Raw genomic sequence first — 27,721 nt, forward strand, 5'->3', positions numbered from 1 at the left:
CTTTTTCTGTCAGATTTGTTGTAAAACATGATGTTTTGGTGCTTAATTTGTAAAATCATAACCTAATTTGATGTTTAATAGGCTTTTCCTTAATGCCTCCTTATTATCCAACATATTCGCTTATCCAACATTCTGCCGGCCCGTTTATGTTGGATAAGTGAGACTCTACTGTATATTGAAAACATTGACTACAAAAATGCATTGGATAATCCAGAACGTTGGATAAGTGACTGTTGGATAAGTGAGACTCTACTGTACTAATAAAATTACAATATATTGATATAGTACTGTCAGAACCCTGCTACTAGAGCCTGGATGTGGCTCTGAGTTTCAGGGTCACTGACATTGATAAGACACCGGCGTCTCAGGACTCGGAGAAGAAACGGCTGCTGGACTTGGCGGGGAATTTGCGCGGGGTTTTACTGAGCGGGAAGAGACTTTTCAAATGAGGGGGAGGGTATATAAAGGATGGTTGGCCGGAGTCTCCCATTCTTGGCTTTTCGGATGTTTATGTTTCCTGCAGTAAAGTTTCTGGTGATATCACAGAGAGTCTCGTGTGTTCATTCAGGAGCGGCTGTGGTGAGCTGACATAGTACAATATAGTAATTTATTGCCAGTATTGTGCTATGCTAATAATATAATATTGTATGTAAATTTAATTTGTAAGCCACTCTGAGTCCCCTTTGGGGTGAGAAGGGCGGCATATAAATGTAGTAAATAAATAAATAATAATTGCCAGTCTTCAAGCTATACAGTAGAGTCTCACTTATCCAAGACTTGCTCATCCAATGGTCTGGATTATCCAACACATTTTTGTAGTCAATGTTTTCAATATATCGTGATATTTTGATGCTAAATTCGTAAATACAGTAATTACTACATAGCATTACTGCGTATTGAACTACTTTTTATGTCAAATTTGTTGTATAAAATGAGGTTTTGGTGCTTAATTTGTAAAATCATAACCTAATTTGATGTTTAATAGGCTTTTCCTTAATGCCCCCTTATTATCCAACATAATTTGCTTATCCAACATTCTGCCAGCCCGTTTATGTTGAATAAGTGAGACTCTACTGTATATATAAAAATATCTCTATCTTCTAAGGCTGCCACCAATCAGATTTTGAACTACAAATCCCACCATCCAGTTGCACTACATCACCTTGGTTCCAACCTTCCACAATAAGTCAAGGAGACAGTCCTATTTTTAAACTAGACTTTTAAAAACCTTTATTGTGGCTCTCTCTCACAAGATATAACCGTTTATTAGAAAAACGAAAATAATCCAAAAGCATTTACATCTAGGAGAAGGAATGTGCCGGCTCTACAGGGTTTTTCAGTGCCAGTTACGGGTTCTTTTCCCCCCCACGGATCTAGGCGTTATACGCCGAAGAGGAGACGGTGCCGCCGTGCCCGGTCCAATTGGTGTGGATGAATTCGCCCGGTTTGGACTGCAGTTCGTAGGTGTGGGCTCCAAAGTAATCCCGCTGAGCCTGGGAAGATTTGGGGACACGTCATGTAAACAAGGGAACAACTTGTGGCAGTAAAGGGGGATTTTCTTCTCCCCATTTAAGTATCTATTTATTTTATTTATTTACAGTATTTATATTCCGTCCTTCTCACCCCGAAGGGGACTCAGGGCGGATTACAATGAACCATATATGGCAAACATTCAATGCCAACAGACAAACAACATATATAGACAGACACAGAGGCATTTAACATTTTTTTCCAGCTTCACGATTCCGGCCACTGGGGGAGCTGTAGCTTCACTGTCCACTAGTGGCTGTACTTCCTCATCCCTTTCCTCGTGTTTTGCTGGCAGTTTTATGATGTTGTAAATTAGTTAAATTAGCCTCCCGCATAAAGCGTACCTAAATTTCCCTAATTGACAGGTGCAACTGTCTTTCGGGGCTGCATAGGTCAACAGCAAGCCGGGGCTATTAATGGTCGGGGGCTTAACCCGACCCGGGCTTCGAACTCATGACCTCTCGGTCAGTAGTGATTTATTGCAGCTGGTTACTAGCCAGCTGCGCCACAGCCCGGTATCTAAAAATGTGGATTAAGGAGTCGAGACAAAGGTGGAAAAGGTGGGTGTTCAGGAAGAACACGAGAGGCAGGGAAAAGGAGAACCAGATTCCAACCAGACTCCCTCCTTTAACCTCTTTTCAAACTGGTTTACCTGGATCAGGTTAGCTGGCAGTGTGCCGTGTCTGTATCCGTCATAGAAGGAAAGTGCCGTGGTGAAGCATGGCATGGGGATGCCCACCTGGACCCCAGTGCTGATGGCACGTCGCCACGAGTCCTTTGGGAGAAACACAAAGAAAAGACCGTTACTTTTGTGAAAGTTTAACCATAAGAAGAGCTTCTCTGACTCAGAGTCCAGTGGCAGCTCCTTTTTTGGAGGCTTTGAAATAATAATAATAATAATAATAATAATAATAATAATAATAATAATAATAATAATAATAAAACTTTATTTATACCCCGCCACCATCTCCCCATGGGGACTCGGGGCGGCTTACATGGGGCAGAGGCCCAAACAACATAGGACAAAATACAGGCAACATAATACAAATCACACTATAAAAAGATAAAACAGTAATACAATATATTAATTAAAACAAAAATACAGGATAAAAATTGCATTTAAAACACATAAATGGCTGGATGGTCATCTATAGGGAGGGCTTTGATGGTGTCTTCCTTTATGGCAGAAGGGAGTTGGACTGGATGGCCCTTGAGTCCTTTCTAACCCTAGGGTTCTTCTATTATTATTATTGACACAAATTAAACAACAAATGAGATTATTATTATTATTATTATTATTATTATTATTATTATTATTATTATTATATTGAATGGTGCCTTCCTTTATGGCAGAAGAGGGTTAGATGGGATGGCCCTTGGGTCCCTTATAACTCTAGGGTTCTATTATTATTATTATTATTATTATTATTATTATTGACATAAAGACAGTATGACACAGCAAATGAGAGATATATTATTATTGTTGTTGTGATTATTATTATTATTATTGTTACTAGCAACTCTAGAGTTCTATTATTATTACTCTTATTATATTGGATGGTGTCTTCCTTTATGGCAGAAGGGGGCTGAACTGGATGGCCCTTGAAGTCCCTTCCAATTCAATAATTATTATTATTGACACAAAGACACAGCAAAAGAGAGATATATTATTATAATTATTATATTATATTGTTGATATTATTATTGTTGTTGTTATATTAGATGGTGACTTCCTTTATGGCAGAAGAGGGTTAGACTGGATGGCCCTTGGGTCCCTTCTAACTCTAGGGTTCTATTATCATTATTATTATTATTATTATTGACACAAAGACAGAGTATGACACAGCAAATGAGATATATATTATTATATTATATTGTTGTTGGTATTATTATTGTTGTTGTTATTGTTTTTGTTACTATATTAGATGGTGTCTTCCTTTATGGCAGAAGAGGGTTAGACTTGGGGTCCCTTGGGGTCCCTTCCAATTCTAGAGTGTTATTATTATTATTATTGACATAAAGACAGTATGACACAGCAAATGAGATATATATTATTATTGTTGTTGTGATTATTATTATTATTATTGTTATATTGGATGGTGTCTTTCTTTCTGGCAGAAGAGGGTTGGACTGGATGGCCCTTGGGGTCCCTTCCAATTCTAGAGTGTTATTATTATTATTATTATTGACATAAAGACAGTATGACACAGCAAATGAGATATATATTATTATTGTTGTTGTGATTATTATTATTATTGTTATATTGGATGGTGTCTTCCTTTCTGGCAGAAGAGGGTTGGACTGGATGGCCCTTGGGGTCCCTTCCAATTCTAGAGTGTTATTATTATTATTATTGACATAAAGACAGTATGACACAGCAAATGAGATATATATTATTGTTGTTGTTGTGATTATTATTATTATTGTTATATTGGATGGTGTCTTCCTTTCTGGCAGAAGAGGGTTGGACTGGATGGCCCTTGGGGGTCCCTTCCAACTCTAGGGTTCTGTGAATGCCACATTTGTGATGAATACAATCGGGAATATTGATCGATTCTTGTGGTTCCGCACCTGGCAATCCTCCACCGCCGTCTTGAAGAACTTGTCCAGCAGGAGGTTCTGGAGGTCAGGGTTCCGGTCAAAAGCTTCCTTGATCTTTCCCAGGAACACACTGGAAGAAAGACACGCATGAGGAGAAGAGGCTCAGCCTGGGAAAGGTACGCGGGAACTGCAAAAGTGGCCTTTGTGCTCCTGGAATATATTCAAGACTTGCTTGACTGCAGAGAGTAGCATTCTCAGAACATCAGTAGAGCAGAAGCTGAGCATGCATTGTATTCTATTTTTGCACAGGTATTGTACTTGTTCTCCTCACCTTCGGATGATGCAGCCTCCCCTCCACATCAGGGCAATGGCTCCGTAATTCAGCGACCACCCAAACTCTTTGGCCGCTTGCCGAAGCAGCATGAAGCCCTGCGTGTAGGAAATGATCTTGGAGGCGTAGAGGGCCTACAAAGGAAGCCAATGTCAAGAACACATTGTCAAGCCTAAGCTCCTTGGACAAAAAGAAATGCCTGTCACATGTCATGGCTCAGCTTCCTTAGCCCGTCTCTTAAGATCCACATCAACACCTACCTCTATATACTTGAGTATAAGCTGATCCAAATATAAGCCGAGGCACCTAATTTTATCACAAAAAACTGGGATAACTTATTGACTCGAGTATAAGCCGAGGGCGGGAAATGCAGCAGTTACGGGTCAATTTCAAAATAAAAATAGATCCCAATAAAAATTCATTCATCGAGGCATCAGTAGGTTAAATGTTTTTGAATATTTATCGTATTTCAAAGAAAGCAATAAACTAGCTCTATAAGTGGAAAAGTATACAATACGGTATCAACAATAACCTAATAATAATAATAATAATAATAATAATAATAAACTTCATTTGGATCCCACCCTATCTCCCCATGGGGACTCAAGCCGGCTTCCAGCATAGAAACAAGCAAACATTCAATGCTTATATAAACAATGCAGAGCTAGATAATTATTATAATTATCTATAATTATAATTATATATTATAATTATAATTATCTATAATTATAGATACTAATTTCACATATGCATTTCCTCCTGAAACGTTTGCAAATCCCTCTGTGTGTGCATTTCCTACAATATTTGCAAGCCCTATATATATATATATATATATATATATATATATATATATCATATCATATCTATCTATATATTCATATCTATCTAGGAGCCTCCAGTGGCCTAGGGGATAAAAGCCTTGTGACTTGAAGGTTGGGTTGCTGACCTGAAAGCTGCCAGGTTCGAATCCCACCCGGGGAGAGCGCGAATGAGCTCCCTCTTTCAGCTCCAGCTCCATGCGGGGACATGAGAGAAGCCTCCCAAAGGATGGTAAAAACATCAAAACATCCGGGCGTCCCCTGGGCAACGTCCTTGCAGACGGCTAATTCTCTCACTCCAGAAGCAACTCCGGTTGCTCCTGACACAAAAAAAAATCTATCTAGACATGTCTATATATATTTGTGTGTTCATTTTCTCCCTGTAATATTTCCAAGCCCTATATATAGGTAGGTAAGAATATATTCATATCTATCCAGACATCTCTCTTTATATAGATATTTGCAGATACTTGCAAACATATGAGGGTAAATTCAAATATAAAAATAATGTATATGTATGGCTACAGATACACAAGTACATGGATCTATATGTATAAAGGATTTGCAAAGACCTGCAAACATATGAGGGGAAATTCATATATAAAAATAATGTATATGTATGGCTACAGATACACAAGTACATGGATCTATATGTATAAAGGATTTGCAAAGACCTGCAAACATATGAGGGGAAATTCATATATAAAAATAATGTATATGTATGGCTACAGATACACAAGTACATGGATCTATATGTATAAAGGATTTGCAAAGACCTGCAAACATATGAGGGTAAATTCATATATAAAAATAATGTATATGTATGGCTACAGATACACAGGTACATGTATCTATATGTATAAAGGATTTGCAAAGACCTGCAAACATGTGAGGGGAAATTCATATATAAAATTAATGTATATAGATAGATACACATATAAAGGTACATAGAGATGGCAAAAGCTTGCAAGGGGTTAATGCCTATATATCTGTAGGAGAGTTTAACAAATATCTCAGGGGAAAATGCTTTCATAAAATTAATGAATACATATTTTTCTTTTTCCTGACTTGCAAGGGTGTCTTTCTCTTTGCAAAACCTTCCCTTGATTAAGACTGAGGGAGGCTTTGCAAAAGAAAACACACTGATAAGGGAGGCGAAGAGAGAAATAGATCACATATTGCAAGCAATAGCGTGCGGGCTCCGTTGTCGGCCTTGACCCGATTATAAGCCGGGGGAGGCTTTTTCAGTTCATAAATAAGGGCTGAAAAACTCGGCTCATCTTCGAGTATATACGGTACTTAACCTTTCAGCAGATGTGTGTGGCCACATGTCCATTAGAACTGTATTTTCCAACCAGTAATGCACAATTGGGTTACAGACCATGCCTTTCTATCTAACAGTGCATTATCTACATAACAGTATACACTGCTGGCAAAAGATGCACACCCTTCCTGTGCTATTTGGGGAAACAAACGCAAAAAATAGATCCGGCAGGAGAGGCCCAACTCACTTTGCGGATGTCCTCCAGAAACGTGGCCTTCTTCCCGCTGAAGGCCGTCGTTTTGGGCCCGTTCAAGACTTTGCTCGCTTGCAAGCGTTCCTCTTTGAGGGAAGACAGGCATCGGGCAAAGACGGCCTCCCCTTCGGATAAAGAAGGACCCAACCACAGGAATCGTCAGTACAAGGAAATACACTTTCCTAATCCCACATAAATAGGCCCTATTGCAATGGTTCCCAAACTTATTTGGCCTGCCGTCCCCTTTTCAGAAAAAATATGACTCAGCATCCCCTGGAAAGGGGGCGTGGCTTAGAGGGGTGGGCGTGGCTCCTGCGCAAGAGGGCGGGGCTGAGCCTCTCCCCTAGTCCAAGATGCAGGGCTGGGAGGGGGAGGTGGGCGGGGCCACAAATGGGCGGCCAGCACTGGGATGGGCGGAGTTACAAGCTTTGAGGCAGGGCTGAGCTTCTATCCCTGTCCTGCGGTGCCTGCCAGGACACAGGGGGCGGGGCTAGAGGAGGGGGCGGGGCCTCTTCCCAAGTGTCTGACAGGGCTGAACCTCTATACCTCGTCCCCGTGTTCTAACAAGCCTCAGGCTCCTGGGAAGAGGCCCCGCTCCCGCCCCTAGCCCCGCCCTCTGTGTCCCAACAAGCACCTCAGGAGAAGTATAGAGGCTCAGCCCTGTCTCACGCTCTCGTGAAGAGGCCCCGCCCCTAGCCCCGCCCTCTGTGTCCCAACAAGCACTTCAGGAGAGGTATAGAGGCTCAGCCCTGTCTCACACACTTGGGAAGAAGCCCCGCCCACTCATCTAGCTCCGCCCCCTGTGTCCCAACAAGAACCTCAGGAGAGGTATAGAGGCTCAGCCCTGTCTCACGCTCTCGTGAAGAGGCCCCGCCCCTAGCCCCGCCCTCTGTGTCCCAACAAGCACCTCAGGAGAGGTATAGAGGCTCAGCCCTGTCTCACGCTCTCGTGAAGAGGCCCCGCCCCTAGCCCCGCCCTCTGTGTCCCAACAAGCACTTCAGGAGAGGTATAGAGGCTCAGCCCTGTCTCACGCTCTCGTGAAGAGGCCCCGCCCCTAGCCCCGCCCTCTGTGTCCCAACAAGCACTTCAGGAGAGGTATAGAGGCTCAGCCCTGTCTCACGCTCTCGTGAAGAGGCCCCGCCCCTAGCCCCGCCCTCTGTGTCCCAACAAGCACTTCAGGAGAGGTATAGAGGCTCAGCCCTGTCTCACACACTTGGGAAGAAGCCCCGCCCACTCATCTAGCTCCGCCCCCTGTGTCCCAACAAGAACCTCAGGAGAGGTATAGAGGCTCAGCCCTGTCTCACGCTCTCGTGAAGAGGCCCCGCCCCTAGCCCCGCCCTCTGTGTCCCAACAAGCACCTCAGGAGAGGTATAGAGGCTCAGCCCTGTCTCACGCTCTCGTGAAGAGGCCTCGCCCCTAGCCCCGCCCTCTGTGTCCCAACAAGCACCTCAGGAGAGGTATAGAAGCTCAGCCCTGTCTCACGCTCTCGTGAAGAGGCCCCGCCCCTAGCCCCGCCCTCTGTGTCCCAACAAGCACCTCAGGAGAGGTATAGAAGCTCAGCCCTGTCTCACGCTCTCGTGAAGAGGCCCCGCCCCTAGCCCCGCCCTCTGTGTCCCAACAAGCACTTCAGGAGAGGTATAGAGGCTCAGCCCTGTCTCACACACTTGGGAAGAAGCCCCGCCCACTCATCTAGCTCCGCCCCCTGTGTCCCAACAAGAACCTCAGGAGAGGTATAGAGGCTCAGCCCTGTCTCACGCTCTCGTGAAGAGGCCCCGCCCCTAGCCCCGCCCTCTGTGTCCCAACAAGCACCTCAGGAGAGGTATAGAGGCTCAGCCCTGTCTCACGCTCTCGTGAAGAGGCCTCGCCCCTAGCCCCGCCCTCTGTGTCCCAACAAGCACCTCAGGAGAGGTATAGAGGCTCAGCCCTGTCTCATGCTCTCGTGAAGAGGCCCCGCCCCTAGCCCCGCCCTCTGTGTCCCAACAAGCACCTCAGGAGAGGTATAGAAGCTCAGCCCTGTCTCACGCTCTCGTGAAGAGGCCCCGCCCCTAGCCCCGCCCTCTGTGTCCCAACAAGCACCTCAGGAGAGGTATAGAGGCTCAGCCCTGTCTCACGCTCTCGTGAAGAGGCCCCGCCCCTAGCCCCGCCCTCTGTGTCCCAACAAGCACCTCAGGAGAGGTATAGAGGCTCAGCCCTGTCTCACGCTCTCGTGAAGAGGCCCCGCCCCTAGCCCCGCCCTCTGTGTCCCAACAAGCACTTCAGGAGAGGTATAGAGGCTCAGCCCTGTCTCACGCTCTCGTGAAGAGGCCCCGCCCCTAGCCCCGCCCTCTGTGTCCCAACAAGCACTTCAGGAGAGGTATAGAGGCTCAGCCCTGTCTCACGCTCTCGTGAAGAGGCCCTGCCCCTAGCCCCGCCCTCTGTGTCCCAACAAGCACCTCAGGAGAGGTATAGAGGCTCAGCCCTGTCTCACGCTCTCGTGAAGAGGCCCCGCCCCTAGCCCCGCCCTCTGTGTCCCAACAAGCACTTCAGGAGAGGTATAGAGGCTCAGCCCTGTCTCACACACTTGGGAAGAAGCCCCGCCCACTCATCTAGCTCCGCCCCCTGTGTCCCAACAAGAACCTCAGGAGAGGTATAGAGGCTCAGCCCTGTCTCACGCTCTCGTGAAGAGGCCCCGCCCCTAGCCCCGCCCTCTGTGTCCCAACAAGCACCTCAGGAGAGGTATAGAGGCTCAGCCCTGTCTCACGCTCTCGTGAAGAGGCCTCGCCCCTAGCCCCGCCCTCTGTGTCCCAACAAGCACCTCAGGAGAGGTATAGAGGCTCAGCCCTGTCTCATGCTCTCGTGAAGAGGCCCCGCCCCTAGCCCCGCCCTCTGTGTCCCAACAAGCACCTCAGGAGAGGTATAGAAGCTCAGCCCTGTCTCACGCTCTCGTGAAGAGGCCCCGCCCCTAGCCCCGCCCTCTGTGTCCCAACAAGCACCTCAGGAGAGGTATAGAGGCTCAGCCCTGTCTCACGCTCTCGTGAAGAGGCCCCGCCCCTAGCCCCGCCCTCTGTGTCCCAACAAGCACCTCAGGAGAGGTATAGAGGCTCAGCCCTGTCTCACGCTCTCGTGAAGAGGCCCCGCCCCTAGCCCCGCCCTCTGTGTCCCAACAAGCACTTCAGGAGAGGTATAGAGGCTCAGCCCTGTCTCACGCTCTCGTGAAGAGGCCCCGCCCCTAGCCCCGCCCTCTGTGTCCCAACAAGCACTTCAGGAGAGGTATAGAGGCTCAGCCCTGTCTCACGCTCTCGTGAAGAGGCCCTGCCCCTAGCCCCGCCCTCTGTGTCCCAACAAGCACCTCAGGAGAGGTATAGAGGCTCAGCCCTGTCTCACGCTCTCGTGAAGAGGCCCCGCCCCTAGCCCCGCCCTCTGTGTCCCAACAAGCACTTCAGGAGAGGTATAGAGGCTCAGCCCTGTCTCACACACTTGGGAAGAAGCCCCGCCCACTCATCTAGCTCCGCCCCCTGTGTCCCAACAAGAACCTCAGGAGAGGTATAGAGGCTCAGCCCTGTCTCACGCTCTCGTGAAGAGGCCCCGCCCCTAGCCCCGCCCTCTGTGTCCCAACAAGCACCTCAGGAGAGGTATAGAGGCTCAGCCCTGTCTCACGCTCTCGTGAAGAGGCCTCGCCCCTAGCCCCGCCCTCTGTGTCCCAACAAGCACCTCAGGAGAGGTATAGAGGCTCAGCCCTGTCTCACGCTCTCGTGAAGAGGCCCCGCCCCTAGCCCCGCCCTCTGTGTCCCAACAAGCACCTCAGGAGAGGTATAGAAGCTCAGCCCTGTCTCACGCTCTCGTGAAGAGGCCCCGCCCCTAGCCCCGCCCTCTGTGTCCCAACAAGCACCTCAGGAGAGGTATAGAGGCTCAGCCCTGTCTCACGCTCTCGTGAAGAGGCCCCGCCCCTAGCCCCGCCCTCTGTGTCCCAACAAGCACCTCAGGAGAGGTATAGAGGCTCAGCCCTGTCTCACGCTCTCGTGAAGAGGCCCCGCCCCTAGCCCCGCCCTCTGTGTCCCAACAAGCACTTCAGGAGAGGTATAGAGGCTCAGCCCTGTCTCACGCTCTCGTGAAGAGGCCCCGCCCCTAGCCCCGCCCTCTGTGTCCCAACAAGCACTTCAGGAGAGGTATAGAGGCTCAGCCCTGTCTCACGCTCTCGTGAAGAGGCCCTGCCCCTAGCCCCGCCCTCTGTGTCCCAACAAGCACCTCAGGAGAGGTATAGAGGCTCAGCCCTGTCTCACGCTCTCGTGAAGAGGCCCCGCCCCTAGCCCCGCCCTCTGTGTCCCAACAAGCACTTCAGGAGAGGTATAGAGGCTCAGCCCTGTCTCACGCTCTCGTGAAGAGGCCCCGCCCCTAGCCCCGCCCTCTGTGTCCCAACAAGCACTTCAGGAGAGGTATAGAGGCTCAGCCCTGTCTCACGCTCTCGTGAAGAGGCCCCGCCCCTAGCCCTGCCCTCTGTGTCCCAACAAGCACCTCAGGAGAGGTATAGAGGCTCAGCCCTGTCTCACACACTTGGGAAGAAGCCCCGCCCACTCATCTAGCTCCGCCCCCTGTGTCCTAACAGGCGCCTCAGGTGCTCAGCCCTGTCTCCGGCACTTGGGAGGAGGCCCCGCCCCTCCCCTGGCCCCGCCCCTGACTCCTAATAGGTAGCACCCATTTTAGGAATCACTGAGATAGATTATTACTATTTATTATATTATGTCTTATTAGTATTATAATATACACACACACACACACACATGCACACAGGCTTTCCCCGAGCTTCAGGCAGCAAAACAAAACACCACAGAGGTGTTAACCCTTCCCTATGCTATCCAAAGATAGAAAGACAGATAGATATATTTGGTCCGAGTTACACTTAGAAAATGTCCCTGTTCCAGCTTACATACAAATTAAACGTAAGAACAAGCCTACAGAGCCTCTCTTGTTTGTAACTTCGGGACTGTCTGTTTGCTGAACTGATGATAGATAATCCAGTTGCAATGCCAAGCAGGCTCCTCTAAGAACACTGTGGGGCTTTTAAACAGGCATGCAACGGAATGAGTCACAACTGAGCAGCAGCACAAAAGAAACAAAGATAGAAGAGAGAGAGACAAGAAGAATAAACAAAGAAAAGGTCCCACCAATGACTCATATTATGGCACTCTCACTGGGCAGGTACAGAAAGCTCCCCTTGCAGGTACATAGCTCTTCCTCTGTCCCTCCTTACGCAACCCATTTCCTGAGAAGTACGAGTGACTCTGCTCTTTCAAGGCAGGATATTGCAAGTCATGCTGATCCAGACAAGGAAGCACGGATTTCTTAAAAGTTGGGCTATTTGCATAAGGATGTGTGTGTGGGTTGCTCAAGGCATCTTGATATTTCATAGTAGATAAATAAAACTATTCAGTGTCACAAGAAAGACTGCAGCATCTCTATCACTGATCCCCAAACTCCAGGTTGTTGGACTTCAACTCCCAGAAGCCTCAGCTATAAATAAACTTTTTGTTAATCTTAAAGATTGAAGTCTAGATCTTTTCTTCCTAAGCTCTACATTCTTCACAGCCTTCTGCAATGCTCTGCTTGCTGTGAGCTGAATGCTCAACTATAAGTATCCCTTTTTTGTATCTTTCCCTCCTAAGCTCTACATTCTTCACAGCCTTCTGCAATGCTCTGCTTGCTGTGAGCTGAATGCTCAACCATAAGTATCCCGTTTTTTGTATCTTTGCCTCCTTAGCTCTAAATTCTTTATAGCCACATGACACTTCACAATCTGCTTGCTGTGAGCTGAATGCTTAACTATAAGTATCCCGTTTTTGTATCTTTCCCTCCTAAGCTCTACATTCTTTACAGCCACATGGCACTTCATGCTCTGCTTGCTGTGAGCTGAATGCTTAACTATAAGTATCCCGTTTTTGTATCTTTCCCTCCTAAGCTCTACATTCTTTACAGCCACGTGGCACTTCATGCTCTGCTTGCTGTGAGCTGAATGCTCAACTATAACTATCCCGTTTTTGTATCTTTGCCTCCTAAGCTCTAAATTCTTTACAGCCACATGGCACTTCACACTCTGCTTGCTGTGAGCTGAATGCTCAACCATAAGTATCCTGCTTTTGTAGTTTTGCATGCTCTGCTGTATTTTTGGGATGTTTTTCCCTAATCTAATACAAAATCCCTAACTATTTGAAGAGCAAATAAATACCGATGAGAGTGACGGGGACCCCGTACTCCAAGGCCGAGATGGCCGTCCACTTCCCGGTGCCCTTCTGTCCGGCGCTGTCCCGGATTTTGGGGAGCAGGTGCTTCCCATCGGCGTCCCGGAACTTCAGGATGTTGGCAGTGATTTCAATGAGGAAGGAGTCCAGTTCAGTCTTATTCCAGTCCTCAAAGACCTGGAGATGAAGGAAAGGAAAGAGGTCATCCGATGCATAAGCTTTACCTGTGCTACAACTATTTTATTGACACCGGCATCTCATATATATATATATATATATATATATATATATATATATATATATATATCAAAATATATCTTTTTTTAATTTTTATTTTTTAAAACACAAATAATACATATTGTACACCTACAAAACATTTACAATTCCCACCACCAACACGAGGATTGTTTTCTTTTACATATTCATTTCTTTTTGAGATGATCTTTATATCTTTATCTTTATACATTCCCATCCTATATACTATATAACATTTGTATCTTATTTCTTATGGCTTGATCTCTGGATTGATTCATGATATAGTTCTTTACTCTTGTCCATCTTTCTTCCATTTCTCTCATTCTATCTTCATTGATTTTTAAAACATTTAATTTCACATTCATAATTTCAAATTCCATTTGCTCCACCATATACAGTAGAGCAGAGGTCCCCAAACTTTTTAAACAGGGGGCCAGTTCACGATCCTTCGGACTGTTGGAGGGCCGGACTATGGTTGGCCACTGAGCAATAATAACAACAACAACAACAACAATAAAAAAGAGGGTTGGAAGAGACCCTTTGGGCCATTGAGTCCAATTCCCTTCTGCCTTTGTGCACCGAAAGCACAAGCAAAGCACCCCTGACAGATGGCCACCCAGCCTCAATGTTAATAATAATAATAAGAATAAGAATAAAAGGCCACCCTACTGGGAAGTGCACGCATCATCCGAAAATACATCACACAGTCCTAGACACTTGGGAAGTGTTCAACTTGTGATTTTGTGATACGAAATCCAGCATATCTATCTTGTTTGCTGTGTCATACAATATAATATAATATAATATAATATAATATAATATAATATAATAATAATAATGGTTGGAAGAGAAGAAGAGACCCCTTGGGTCATCTAGCCCGGGCTGTGGCGCAGGTGGGAGAGCAAGCCAGCTGCAATCAGCTGCAATGAATCACTCTGACCAGGAGGTCATGAGTTCGAGGCCCGCTCGGAGCCTATGTTTGTCTTGTCTTTGTTCTATGTTAAAAGGCATTGAATGTGTGCCTATATGTGTAATGTGATCCGCCCTGAGTCCCCTTCAGGGTGAAAAGGGCGGAATATAAATGCTGTAAATAAATAAAATAAAATAGCCCAACCCCCTTCTGCCCTTGTGCCGTGGGGGCCGGATAAATGGCTTTGAAGGGCCGCATCTGGCCCCCGGGCCTTAGTTTGGGGACCCCTGCAGTAGAGTCTCACTTATCCAAGCTAAACAGCCCAGCATAAGCTTGGATAAGTGAATATCTTGGATAATAAGGAGGGATTAAGGAAAAGCCTATTAAATATCAAATTAGGTTATGATTTTACAAATTAAGCACCAAAACATCATGTTATACAACAAATTGGACAGAAAAAGTAGTTCAATACGCAGTAATGCTATGTAGTAATTACTGTATTTATGAATTTAGCACCAAAATATCACGATGTATTGAAAACATTGACTATAAAAATGCATTGGATAATCTAGAATGTTGGATAAGCAAGTGTTGGATAAGTAAGACTCTACTGTATTATTATTATTATTATTTCCTAGGTATCCTTTCAATCGAGAGGTTACCAGTTTGTTCTTCGATTAGGAAAACCATCCAAACCTTTCAGCAAAGCTCAGGATCCCAGCTTTGCCTCTTGGACATACCTTGGCCATCTCATCGTGGTCCATGCCCAGCACGTCTTTCATGAGGTGATAAGCCTCACAAATCAGTTGCATATCTCCATATTCAATCCCGTTGTGCACCATCTTCACAAAGTGTCCGGATCCTTCGTCCCCGACCTGTTGGGATCCCCAAAAAAGACAAAGGAATCCGTTACCTCCAACACAAAGCCTTCTCCTTTCCTCCACTGCTGGTCCAGGTCATTGTTTCCATTGCCAGCACTCCATAATAATATACATGTTCAGACAGAAAGAAAATATAGGTAGAAAGATTAGAAAAGAAGAATGGGAAGAAATATGGGGAAAAAACCTAAAATATAGCTGTGCAATAGATCTGAAGGAGAATTGGATCAAAATGGCCTATAGATGGCACATGACGCCACAAAAATTAGGAAAATGCTATAAAAATATTAAAAATAAATGTTGGAAATGTGAAGAAAAGGAGGGCACCTATTACCATATGTGGTGGGGATGCGAGAAAGCAAAAATTTATTGGAGAAAGATTCAGGAAGATTTAGAAAAAATATTAGAGGTAAAACTACCAATGAAACCAGAACTATGGCTATTAGGTATACATGAACAAAAACTAGAAAAGAATAAAGATAAACATCTATTCTTACTAACAACAGCAGCAAGAATCTGTCATGCAAAGTTATGGGGGAAAAACGAAATCCCAAAGAAAGAAGATTGGCAGGAAAAAATTCAAGAAATTAAAAACATGGATAGGCTTACTTTTCTACTCGCAAAAAGTAAGGGAAACCCAATAAAGGAGACAGATTGGGACAGTGTAACAAAATATTTAGGAGGAAAATAGAAGATAAAGATAAAACAAATAAGAGAATAAAATAATAATAACAACAATAAAGATTAGAAAAATAATAATAAATAGTAATTAAATTAAAAATAAAATAAAATAATAATAATAATAATAATAATAATAATAATAATAATAATAATATAGAGATAGGTCCAGATAAAGTAATAGAATAAACAAGAAGTAGTAGAGAAAGAGAAGGGAAACTATCACTGGAACAGGAAAGAGAGAAAGAAGACAAGGAGAAGGAGAGAAAAATGGAAGAAGAAAGAAAAGGAAGAAAACCTCCAAGAAGATGCCTGGAAGTCAAAACTATATAAATTCTTTTTTAATTGTGTTTTTTAAATCTTTTCTAACTGGACCCCCCCCCCCCCTTACTCACTTGCCACATTCCCCCTATTTTCATACCTAATACTATTTTATCTTTTTTTCCTCTTTTTCTCTCTCTCTTCTATCTTTTCTTTTTTATTTTTTCCTATTTTTTTTCCTTCCCCTCGTCGATTTATTCTTTTTTTAATGTGTATATTGAAAAAAGCTTTAATAAAGATTAAATTAAAAGAAAATAATATACACGTTGAGCCCCATTCTTCAGCAATACTGGGTGTTCATAACAAGCCCAACTTACCCAATCGCAACAGGGTTCTCCGGTCCCCACTTTGGCAGCGATGCTCTGAAATATCGTCTTGATGTGAGGCCTGAAAAAAAAAGGATATTTGAGGAAAGCGGAGGAGGAGCTACAAGGGAAGGGCTTTGAAGGCCAACAGAAAAGAGACGCTCACCAAGCCTCCTTGGCTCCTCCAGGCATCAGCGAAGGGCCGTATCGGGCCCCTTCTTCGCCGCCACTGACCCCGCTTCCCACAAACAAGATCCCCTTCTGCTTGAGGTCCTTGCAGCGTCTCTGGATGGAGAAAAGAGAGATAATGGCTATCCCAGAGAGCAAGGGCATGGGGCCAAAGTCATGTTATACCTCACCTCAAACCACAAGGAGAGGTGGGAAATACACAATTTAATTATTTTATTATGACACAGCAAACAACATAGATATGCTGGATTTCGTATCACAAAATCACAAGTCGGACACTTCCCAAGTGTCTAGGACTGTGTGATGTATTTTCGGATGATGCGTGCAGATCCCAGCAGGGTGGCCTTTTGCAGTTGGCAGATCGTGATTTTGTCAATGTCTATTGCTTCCAAATGCCGGCTGAGATCTTTTGGCACGGCACCCAGTGTGCCCATCACCACCGGGACCACCTGCACTGGTTTCTGCCAGAGTCTTTGAAGTTCAATCTTGAGGTCCTGATAGCGGCTGAGTTTTTCCTGTTGTTTTCGTCAATGCGACTGTCACCTGGGATGGCAACAACAATGATCCAAACCTTTTTCTTTTCCACAACTGTGATGTCTGGTGTGTTGTGTTCCAGGACTTTGTCAGTCTGGATTCGGAAGTCCCGTATCTTTGCGTGCTCACTTTCCAATACTTTTGCAGGTTTGTGATCCCACCAGTTCTTTGCTGCTGGGAGGTGGTACTTGAGGCATAAGTTCCAATGAATCATTTCGGCCACGTACTTGTGCCTCTGTTTGTAGTCTGTCTGTGCGATTTTCTTACAGCAGCTGAGGATATGATCTATGGTTTCGTCGGCTTCCTTGCACAGTCTGCTTTTTGGGTCATCAGCTGATTTTTCAATCTTGTCTTGAATTGCCTTTGTCCTGATGGCTTGCTCCTGGGCTGCAAGGATCAGGCCTTCTGTCTCCTTCTTCAGGGTCCCATTCGTGAGCCAGAGCCAGGTCTTCTCCTTATCAGCTTTTCCTTCAATTTTGTCAAGGAACTTTCCATGCAATGTTTTGTTGTGCCAGTTGTCAGCTCTAGTTTGTAGTGCGGCTTTCTTGTACTGATTTTTTGTCTGCTGTGCTTTGAGGAGTTTCTGATTTTTGACTTCAATCAAAGCAGGTTCTTCACTTTGCTTGACATATTCTGCCAGGGCATGTTCTTCTTCTTTGACTGCTTGTTTGACTTGTAAGAGTCCTCTGCCCCCTGATCTTCTAGGCAGATATAGCTGGTCAACATCACTGCGAGGGTGCAGTGAATGATGAATGGTCATGAGTTTTCTTGTTTTTCTGTCCAAATTGTCCAGTTCCGCCTGTGTCCAATTTATATTTATTATTATTATTATCATCATCTTAGGTATGAAGTAGGTGACGACGGAAATGGTACACATACCGTGCTGTCCCTGTACTCCGAATTCCCTCCGTCGATAATGATGTCTCCAGTGCTCAGCAGAGGCACCTGTCAAAGACCAGAAGAAGAGAGCTGGGTTTTTATTTATCTACTCACGTTTTGCTTTTGAACCGCTAGGTAGGCAGAAGCTGGGCTAAAGGCCAGGAGCTCACCCCGACCTAGACTTCTGATTGACAAGATTTACTGCAGCTGGTGGTTTAACCTGCTGTGCTAAAACCCAGCCCTCTTGTATCTCCTCGTGTCTGCACTGCATTTCATAAAGGAATGAAGAAGCAGGCCTCTCCTCACCAGTTTGTTGATGAAGTCGTCCACCGCGCTCCCGGCCTTCACCAGCAGAATGATCCTCCGGGGTTTCTTCAGCTTGGAGACCATTTCTTCCAGGGAATGAGCCCCAATCACTTTCGTCCCTTTGGCCTCATTCGCCAGGAAGTCATCGACTTTGGAGACGGTCCTGTTGAAAGCACAGACCTGGGAGAGGAAAAGGAGACCAAAGGAGCATTGTTTTGAAAGGTTCAAGGCAATTTCTTCAATGCAACCTGGGATTATTATTGACTTGAGTTTATTGATTTAGAGCAGTGATTCCCAAAGTGGGCGCTGGAGCGATCCAGGGGGGCAGTGATGGCACCTATTAGGAGATGGGGGCGGGGCCAGGGGAGGGGCGGGGCCTCTTCCCAAGTGCCAGAGATAGGGCTGAGCACCTGAGGCACCTGTTAAGACACACAGGGGGCGGAGTTAGAGGAGTGGGCGTGGCTTCTTCCCAAGAGCCTGAGACAGGGCTGAGCCTCTATACCTCTCCTGAGGCACTTGTTGGGACACAGAGGGCGGAGCTAGGGGTGGGGGCGGGGCCTCCTTCCAAGAGCCTGAGACAGGGCTGAGCATCTATATTTCTCCTGAGAGGCCTTTTAGGACTAAAGGGTGGGGCTAGGGGCAGGGGCGGGGCCTCTTCCCAAGAGCCTCTGTATACCTCTCCTGAGGCGCTTGTTGGGACACAGAGGGCAGAGCTAGGGAAGGGGGCGGGGCCTCCTTCCAAGAGCCTGAGACAGGGCTGAGCCTCTATGATTCTCCTGAGAGGCCTTTTAGGACTAAAGGGTGGGGCTTGGGGCGGGGCCTCTTCCCAAGAGTGCGAAACCTCTGTATACCTCCTCTGAGGTGGCTGTTAGATCACAGGGGCGGGGTATAGAGGTTCAGGCCCCGCCCCCTCCTCTAGCCCCGCCTCCTGTGTCCTAGCAGGTGCCGCAGGACAGGGATAGAAGCTCAGCCCTGCCTCAGAGCTCGTAACTCCACCCATCCCAGTCCTGGCCACCCATTTGTGGCCCCGCCCTCTTGAGCAGGAGCCACGCCCACCCATCTAAGCCACGCCCCCCTTTCCAGGGGGCACAGAATCATATTTTTTCTGGAAAGGGGGCGATAGGCCAAATAGGTTTGGGAACCACTGATTGAGAGTATTTATACCCTTGCCCTTCTCACCGCAAAGGGGACTCAGAGTGGCTCATAGAACACAAATACGGCAAAGTCAATGGCGATGATACAATGACCAGGACAGACAACACAGACAGAGGTACAGGCAGTTTTTCCCATCTTATTTCCGGCATCTTGGAGGCTGTGCTCAACTCCAGCCACAGGGGGGTTGTTGTCATTTCTTTTTCCATGCTGAGGAGCTTCCTCCCGATCGATGTCCTTAAGGGCGTCTTTATTACCTCTACTATTCTATGATTCTATGCTAAAAGCGGTACCTATTTATCTACTCGCATTGCTGCTTTCAACCTGCTAGGTGGGCAGGCGGGTGCTCACCATGACTCAAGCTTGAACTGCCAACCTTTCAATCAGCAGGATCTTTCTACAGCCCAGAAGTGCTAAGCCCGGCTGTTTGGGGATGATGGGAATCATTTCTAGCCTCTTTCACTCACCACAAAACCATGGTCGTTCATGTTTAGGATCAGGTTCTGGCCCATGACGGCCAATCCGATCAAGGCGATGTCTGCTCTGGAAAAGAGGACACAGAAAGGGGCATTTGCGAGTGGATTTGTTGCTCCATGAGATTTACGGAAAACATTATCACAAAGTGGCTCAAGCGAGTGAGTCCAACTACAGAGAAAGTCCAAGCAAAGAATATCTCTCCCAAGTCATTAGTCAATATTTTGCAATGTGCAATTCCCTTCCATCTAATTCCAAGATCCAACACCCAAACTTTCCTATTGGTTGTGCCAGCTCATGTCACATAAGGTCTGATGACATCCAAATAATTAGAAATGCAAAGAGAAAGTATCCGGAGAAAGTATGAGGTCAGGAAAGGAGGGCCTTGGACCAATGTGCATTGGTTTAATTTACAGACCACTCTTCTTCCGATACGGGACCCATGATGGCTCATAAGTTAAAACAAAGATGTAATTCAAACAATGGATCATAGAAATATATTTTTAAATAACTTTATAAACATTAATTAATTAAATTACGATGATGAAGATGAAAATGACCCTAATATCCGCAGGGATGTGTTCCCAAACTTTATGTGGATCTATGAAAACGTGGATAATAGCGAACCCTTTTGAAATGAAAGATTCCCTACCAAAGAATAACATAGAGTTGCGTTGGAGGATCCAGAAACTTAAGAAGCTGTAAGGCGAGGTGGTAATGAATACAATATTATTATTAGTATTATTGCTAGAATTTTCTGGGCGTTACAGCAGAGCATCCCAAAATATGAAAAAAAAAGGATACTTATAGTTGAGCATTCAGCTCACAGCAAGCAGAGCGTGAAGTGTCATGTGGTTGTAAAGAATTTAGTGCTTAGGAGGCAAATATACAAAAACAGGATACTTATAGTTGAACATTCAGCTCACAGCTAGCAGAGCGTGAAGTGCCAGGTGGCCGTAAAAATTTAGAGCTTAGGAGGCAAAGATACAAAAACGGGATACTTATAGTTGAGTATTCAGCTCACAGCAAGCAGAGCGTGAAGTGCCATGTGGCCATAAAGAATTTAGAGCTTAGGAGGCAAAAATGTGGAGTTCTGTCTTTAAAAGGTTTATTTACAAAAATAATATCTACTAGTATATATCTTAGTAGTAAAGAACTGGGTCCTAGCTACTCTATACTCCATAGCTACTGGGGTTCGAAAGAGAGGGGAAAATCTCCAAACACTACATCTCTCCAGACACACAAGCAGAGAGAGAACTCAAAACACAACACACACCAAGACACAGATGTAAAAGTAGAAGTCAAAGACAAAAAGCATGTACAGTAGAGTCTCACTTATCCAACGTTCTGGATTATCCAACACATTTTTGTAGTCAATGTTTTCAATACATCGTGATATTTTGGTGCTAAATTCGTAAATACAGTAATTACTACATAGCATTACTGTGTATTGAACTACTTTTTCTGTCAAATTTGTTGTTAAACAAGATGTTTTGGTGCTTAATTTGTAAAATCATAACCTAATTTGATGTTTAATAGGCTTTTCCTTAATCTCTCCTTATTATCCAACATATTCGCTTATCCAAAATTCTGCCGGCCTGTTTATGTTGGATAAGTGAGACTCTACTGTACTTGCAAAGTATCCATTTTACACAACCAATCTGAATGAAAACAGAAACAGAGAGGAGAGAAGAAATAGATACATTCCATTGTCATTCAGGAGACAGGAGGAAGCCTATTCTAAGATAACTTGTCCTCATTGAGGACTAGAGACGTGGGCAGCGTGAGGTTAAATTCCAACAATTATTACAACATATTTTGTTGAGTGTCGTACCGGATAGCAAACCCGGAACAGAAGACATTGTTTGTTGGGTAACAAATGCACCCAGGGCTTCTCAAGAAGGAGAAGGCGTGACTCTGGTTGCAAAAGGTCCTTCTCCTTTTACTACAGAAGCGTAGGCAACTTGATATCTTGCCACAGAGGATAATAGGGAAGTAAGCAGGATTATTACCTAATCCGGTGTGGTTCTATCTGTTTAACCTTATCAACCCAGGAGGAATGCCAAGGAGATGCCAGCGATGGACGTGGGATGGGATCGATAGGTTGCCAACGCTTTACGCAAGAAAAAGGACTTCCTCAAGCAACGGGAAAGAGAGAACCAACGACAAAAGGAGAACTCGAGAACCAGATTTAGACGGGGCCAAATGAGAAGGCTCCAAGAGATACAACCGATTAAATCAGCCCTGCTTTCCAAACATACCTTGCGAGATCCATCACACCACAACAAACCGCCTGACTTTCAGTTCAGTTCAGCAATTTATTACGGTCTATGACCAGAATATATAGAAATGGGCACAGGTGCCCGAAAAGGAGAATCGCAGTTCCCATAAAAGTCAGATAAAAGAACAAGTTAAAAACATGCTATAATAAAAACAAATTAAAAGCAGACTATTAGCAGGGTCAGCTAATAGTAAATATCGGTCCACCAAGAGGCTCTGGAGGGGGATAGAGGGAGCATTTGCAGTCTTTCAGTTATAACAGATTGCTCTGGCTACAGGCCCTGTGGGGTCAGTCATCGTCCGTCTGATGGAAATTGCTGCCGCACAGAACCTGGCGACACTATAGGTTATTGCAGAACAGGAGTCCGAGAGCAGCAGAGAGGTGTAGTATCTTTCAGTGCGGCCTGGATGTTTTAAAAGCCAAGGAGTGATGAAATTGATTCTAATATCTCTATAAAACATACACTGGAGGAGCACGTGCTCAGTAGTTTAACCGCCTGACTTAAGAGTCTATGTTTTGCAATTCAATTTAGTAGGACACTATACAGCCTGTTCTGCATCCACCCCATTCCATGTTTTCCACAATCCTGCTGAGTTGTGATTATCCCCAAACTGCGTATCTATCTATATATATATAAAAGGGTAATGAAATTTCGGCCTAGGACAAAACAACAAAATTACACATCCCAGAAACACTAAACTTGGCAACACAACCCCTCATCCATGCTTCTACGTTCATACAACAAAAAGAAAAGAAAAATAAAGTCCTAATTAGAGGGAGAGGAATAATTGTTTTTATCCAATTGCTGCCAGTTAGAAGGCTAAGCTCTGCCCACTTGGTCTCCTAGCAACCCACTCAGCCCAGGGGACAGGCAGAGTTAGGCCTCACTTAGGCCTCTTCCACACTGCCTATAAAATACAGATTATCTGATTTTAACTGGATTATATGGCAGTGCAGACTCAAGCCCTTTCACACAGCTATATAACCCATTTAGAATCCTATATTATCTGCTTTGAACTGGATTATCTTGACTCCACACTGCCATATAATCCACTTCAGTGTGCAGTTGGACACAACTGGATTTAATGTCAGGAGAAAACCTTTACCTTTTACTTTAACTACCACCAATTCTTCAATACTTTATTTCCCATACCACCAGACTTCGCTACAGCAACGCGTGGCCGGGCACAACCCCTCATCCATGCCTCTACGTTCATACAACAAAAAGCTCCAGCTAATCCAGAAAATGGCCAGGCTTTGAGGTTGCGAGGCTATTCACTGCTATTCCACCTGGCCAACAAAGGATTCCCATAAGCACAGGAGACAAGATGGAACTATCTTCCTTGATGATGGATCTGGACCAAACTTAGCATGCATACCCGATATTCCCAAATTTGAATACTGGTGGGTTTTGAAGGAAATTGGCCTGGACATTTTGGAGTTGTAGGTACTGGGATGTATAGTTCACCTGCAATCAATGAACACTCTGAACTCCACCAAAGATGGAATTGGACCAAACTTGGCACACAGAGACCCCATGACTTGCAAAAAATACTGGAGGTCTTTGGGGAAAATTCACCTTGATTTGGGAGAGTTGTACTCATAGTTCACCTACATCCAGAGAGCAAAAATGAGTCTGCACAAAAGAGCAGGGTTGAGACGGAGCCCAGGCTTGTAAGATCTCCGCACGACTCTCTATTGTACGTTCTATTTGATTTACCGTAAATCCGATGCCACCACTCCCAGAAGACGGGGTCACGGAAAGGGAATGGATCCAGAGCCCAACCCACCTTTAATCCAAGCCTTGGGCGGGGTGTTGATTTAGTTGTATAGCCAAAGGCCTGGCTATTCAATCAAAACAGGCCCTCAAACATGTACGGGCGGCACCGTGGTTGGTTTGCTTCGTTCTCCTTTTTGTCTTTCTTACCCCACCTTTAAGTTAAAAACACAACCCGCTCCCTCCCAAGTAAAGGTCTGTGCAAACTCCAACTCTGTTCTCCTATTTAAGGCTTTAAGCTAGGGCAAAATATGTCAGCTTTATTACTAGCAGTAGCAATATTTTAAATGAAAAGTGGCTTGCCATTGAGAGTTAAGACCTAAAGACCCTGGCTCCAGATCCCCTGGTTAGTACTAAGATGGGAAACTACCAACCAATCCCAGGGTCCGTAGGCTATATTTCAGAGGAAGGAACTGGCCAAACCAGCTTTCGGAGTCTTTCTGGCCTAAGAAAACCCTATGAAACATCAACAGGTGTCTTGAAGGCAGACCAAGATCTGATCCTGATCTTCTTTTCTCCAAATGCTGCTTCCAGTGAATGGGGAAAGAAAGGGCAGGCAGGTAATAAATGAACAATTGTTGTGGTTGTCATTAAGTGAGTCTCACATACTCCCTTCTTATTCCAATTATTATTATTATTTGAGGCTCACATACTTGCTCCTTTCTTACCCCAATCATCATCATCATCATCATCATCTAGGCTCACATACTTGCTCCTTTCTTACCCCAACCATCATCATCATCATCATCATCATCATCTAGGCTCACATACTTGCTCCTTTCTTACCCCAACCATCATCATCATCATCATCATCATCTAGGCTCACATACTTGCTCCTTTCTTACCTCAATCATCATCATCATCATCATCTAGGCTCACATACTTGCTCCCTTCTTACCCCAATCATCATCATCATCATCATCATCATCATCTAGGCTCACATACTTGCTCCTTTCTTACCCCAATCATCATCATCATCATCATCATCTAGGCTCACATACTTGCTCCTTTCTTACCTCAATCATCATCATCATCATCATCTAGGCTCACATACTTGCTCCCTTCTTACCCCAATCATCATCATCATCATCATCACCACCATCATCATCGAGGCTCACATACTTGCTCCCTTCTTATCCCAATCATCATCATCATCATCATCATCATCACCACCATCATCATCGAGGCTCACATACTTGCTCCCTTCTTACCCCAATCATCATCATCATCATCATCACCACCATCATCATCGAGGCTCACATACTTGCTCCCTTCTTATCCCAATCATCATCATCATCGAGGCTCACATACTTACTCCCTTCTTACCCCAATCATCATCGAGGCTCACATACTTACTCCATTATTATTATTATTATTATTATTATTATTATTATTATTATTATTATTATAGGCTCACATACTCCTGTCTTCCCTAAATTATTATTATTACTATCATAATCATCATTATTTCAGGCTCAGATACTTACTTCCTTCTTACTAAAATTATTATAATTATTATTATTATAGGTTCACATATTTACTCCCTTCTTACTCTTATTATCATCATCATCATCATCATCTTAGGCTCACATACTTACTCCATTATTATTATTATTATTATTATTATTATTATTATTGGTTTGCACTTATAATAATAATAATTTGAGTAAGAAGAGATTATCATCATCATCATCATCATCATCATCATCATCATCTCAGGCTCACATACTTACTCCATTATTATTATTGGCTCACAGACTTACTCTCTTCTTACTTATTATTATTATATCATCATCTGACGCTCACATACTTACATTATTATTATTATTATTATTATTATTATTATTAGAGGTTCATAGACTTCCTCCCTTCTTACTAAAATCATTATTATTAGAGGCTCACATATTTATTCTCTTGTTACTCGAATTATTATTATTATATCATCATCATCATCATCACCATCACCGGCTCACATACTTGCTCCTTTATATTATTATTATTATTATTATTATTATTATTATTTGAGGCTGACATACTTCTTATTCTTCTTATTATTATTATAAGCTCACATACTCCCTTCTTACTCAAATCATCATCATCTCAGGCTCGCAAACTTACTCCATTATTATTATTATTATTATTTGAGGCTCACATACTCCATTATTATTATTATTATTATTATTATTATTATTATTATTATTATTATTATTATTAGAAGCTCACATACTCCTTACTCAAATCATCATCATCGTCATCATCTCAGGCTCATATACTTACTCCATTATTATTATTATTATTATTATTATTATTATTATTATTATTATTGTTATATTATATTGTTATTATTATTTGAGGCTCACATACTCCATCATTATTATTATTATATTGTATGACACAGCAAACAAGATAGACATGCTGGATTTCGTATCACAAAATCACAAGTCGAACCCTTCCCAAGTGTCTAGGACTGTGTGATGTATTTTCGGATGATGTGCGCAGATCCCAGCAGGGTGGCCTTTTGCAGCTGGCAGATCGTAATTTTGTTAATGTTTCCAAATGCCAGCTGAGATCTTTTGGCACGGCACCCAGTGTGCCCATCACCACCGGGACCACCTGCACTGGTTTCAGCCAGAATCTTGAGGTCCTGATAGCGGCTGAGTTTTTCTTGTTGTTTTTCGTCAATGCGATATTATTATTATTATTATTATTATTATTATTATTATTATTATTATATTACTACTGTATTATTATTATTATTATTATTATTATTATTATTATTATTAGAGGCTCACATACTCCATTATTATTATTATCAGAAGCTCACATACTCCCTTCTTACTCAAATCATTATCATCGTCATCATCTCAGGCTCACATACTTACTCCATTATTATTATTATTATTATTATTATTATTATTATTATTATTATTATTATTATTATTATATTACTACTGTATTATTATTATTATTATTAGAGGCTCACATACTCCATTATTATTATTATCAGAAGCTCACATACTCCCTTCTTACTCAAATCATTATCATCGTCATCATCTCAGGCTCACATACTTACTCCATTATTATTATTATTATTATTATTATTATTATTATTATTATTATTATTATTATTATTATTATTATTATTATTGCCATCATGGTCACCTGAGGCTGACACATACTTACTCCCTTCTGACTCTAAAGAAGTTCCGCCTAAAGCGCCTCATTGCCCAGAAAGGGTATTTTCACACCCACCCACCCACCAGCCAAGGGCTCTGTAAACAAAGAGCCCTGGGGCGGGAGCGCGTTCCATGCCTGGGGGTTCCATGGGGCGCCTGGCCCTTCTCCAGCCCCCCGACCTCCCCTTTGGGGCGCCCTTGGGGCCACTTACTCTGCCATGGCGAAGAAGGGCTCCCTTTGGAATGACTCTGCAGAGAGAGGAACTTGTTTCCTGGTGTCTCGGGTGGAAAAGCTTCCCCTTCCTCCCAAGGCCAGCCCACGAAGCACAGCCCATGTGGGCTGATCTAGAGAGGCTCAGCCCCTTAAAGGCGCAGCCACCCTAGACTTCAGCTCCCACTCTCCCCCAAACAGAGGGGTTTCCCACTCTCTCATTGGGAGGGAGGGAGCTGCAGGGTTTCCCACTGGTTCATCTAATCTAGTGGATCCCAAACTTATTTGGCCTGCACCCCCTTTCCCTGGAAAGGGGGCGTGGCTTAGAGGGGTGGGCGTGGCTCCTACTCAAGACTGCAGGGCTGAGCCTCTCCCCTAGTCCAAGATGCAGGGCTGGGAGGGGGAGGTGGGCGGGGCCACAAATGGGTGGCCAGGACTGGGATGGG

General features: G+C 44.3%; 1 protein-coding gene across 1 annotated transcript; it reads right to left on the reverse strand.

Moving 5' to 3' along the window:
- Positions 1 to 1,202: 1,202 nt before the first annotated feature.
- pgd (phosphogluconate dehydrogenase) lies at positions 1,203 to 27,432 on the reverse strand. The gene is made up of 13 exons (XM_062966027.1): positions 27,277 to 27,432; positions 19,824 to 19,899; positions 18,205 to 18,384; positions 17,899 to 17,964; positions 16,463 to 16,581; positions 16,309 to 16,378; positions 14,855 to 14,989; positions 12,937 to 13,126; positions 6,732 to 6,862; positions 4,403 to 4,536; positions 4,102 to 4,201; positions 2,183 to 2,305; positions 1,203 to 1,493 (listed from the first exon to the last, which is right to left on the reverse strand). Exons 1-13 carry the CDS (start codon positions 27,282 to 27,284, stop codon positions 1,374 to 1,376), a joined length of 1,452 nt encoding a protein of 483 aa, XP_062822097.1. The 5' UTR covers positions 27,285 to 27,432; the 3' UTR covers positions 1,203 to 1,373.
- Positions 27,433 to 27,721: the final 289 nt, after the last annotated feature.

Source organism: Anolis carolinensis, unplaced genomic scaffold (genome assembly GCF_035594765.1).
Source record: "Anolis carolinensis isolate JA03-04 unplaced genomic scaffold, rAnoCar3.1.pri scaffold_15, whole genome shotgun sequence".
Taxonomy (NCBI): Eukaryota; Metazoa; Chordata; class Lepidosauria; order Squamata; family Dactyloidae; genus Anolis; species Anolis carolinensis.

Excerpts from the sequence above, each read along its gene's own strand:
- pgd (XM_062966027.1), bottom strand. Across the intron at positions 18,385-19,823 it reads TGAACGACCATGGTTTTGTG|GTCTGTGCTTTCAACAGGAC; the intron begins GTGAGTGAAAGA and ends TTCCTCTCCCAG. Across the intron at positions 13,127-14,854 it reads ACCACGATGAGATGGCCAAG|GTCTTTGAGGACTGGAATAA; the intron begins GTATGTCCAAGA and ends CTTCATCTCCAG.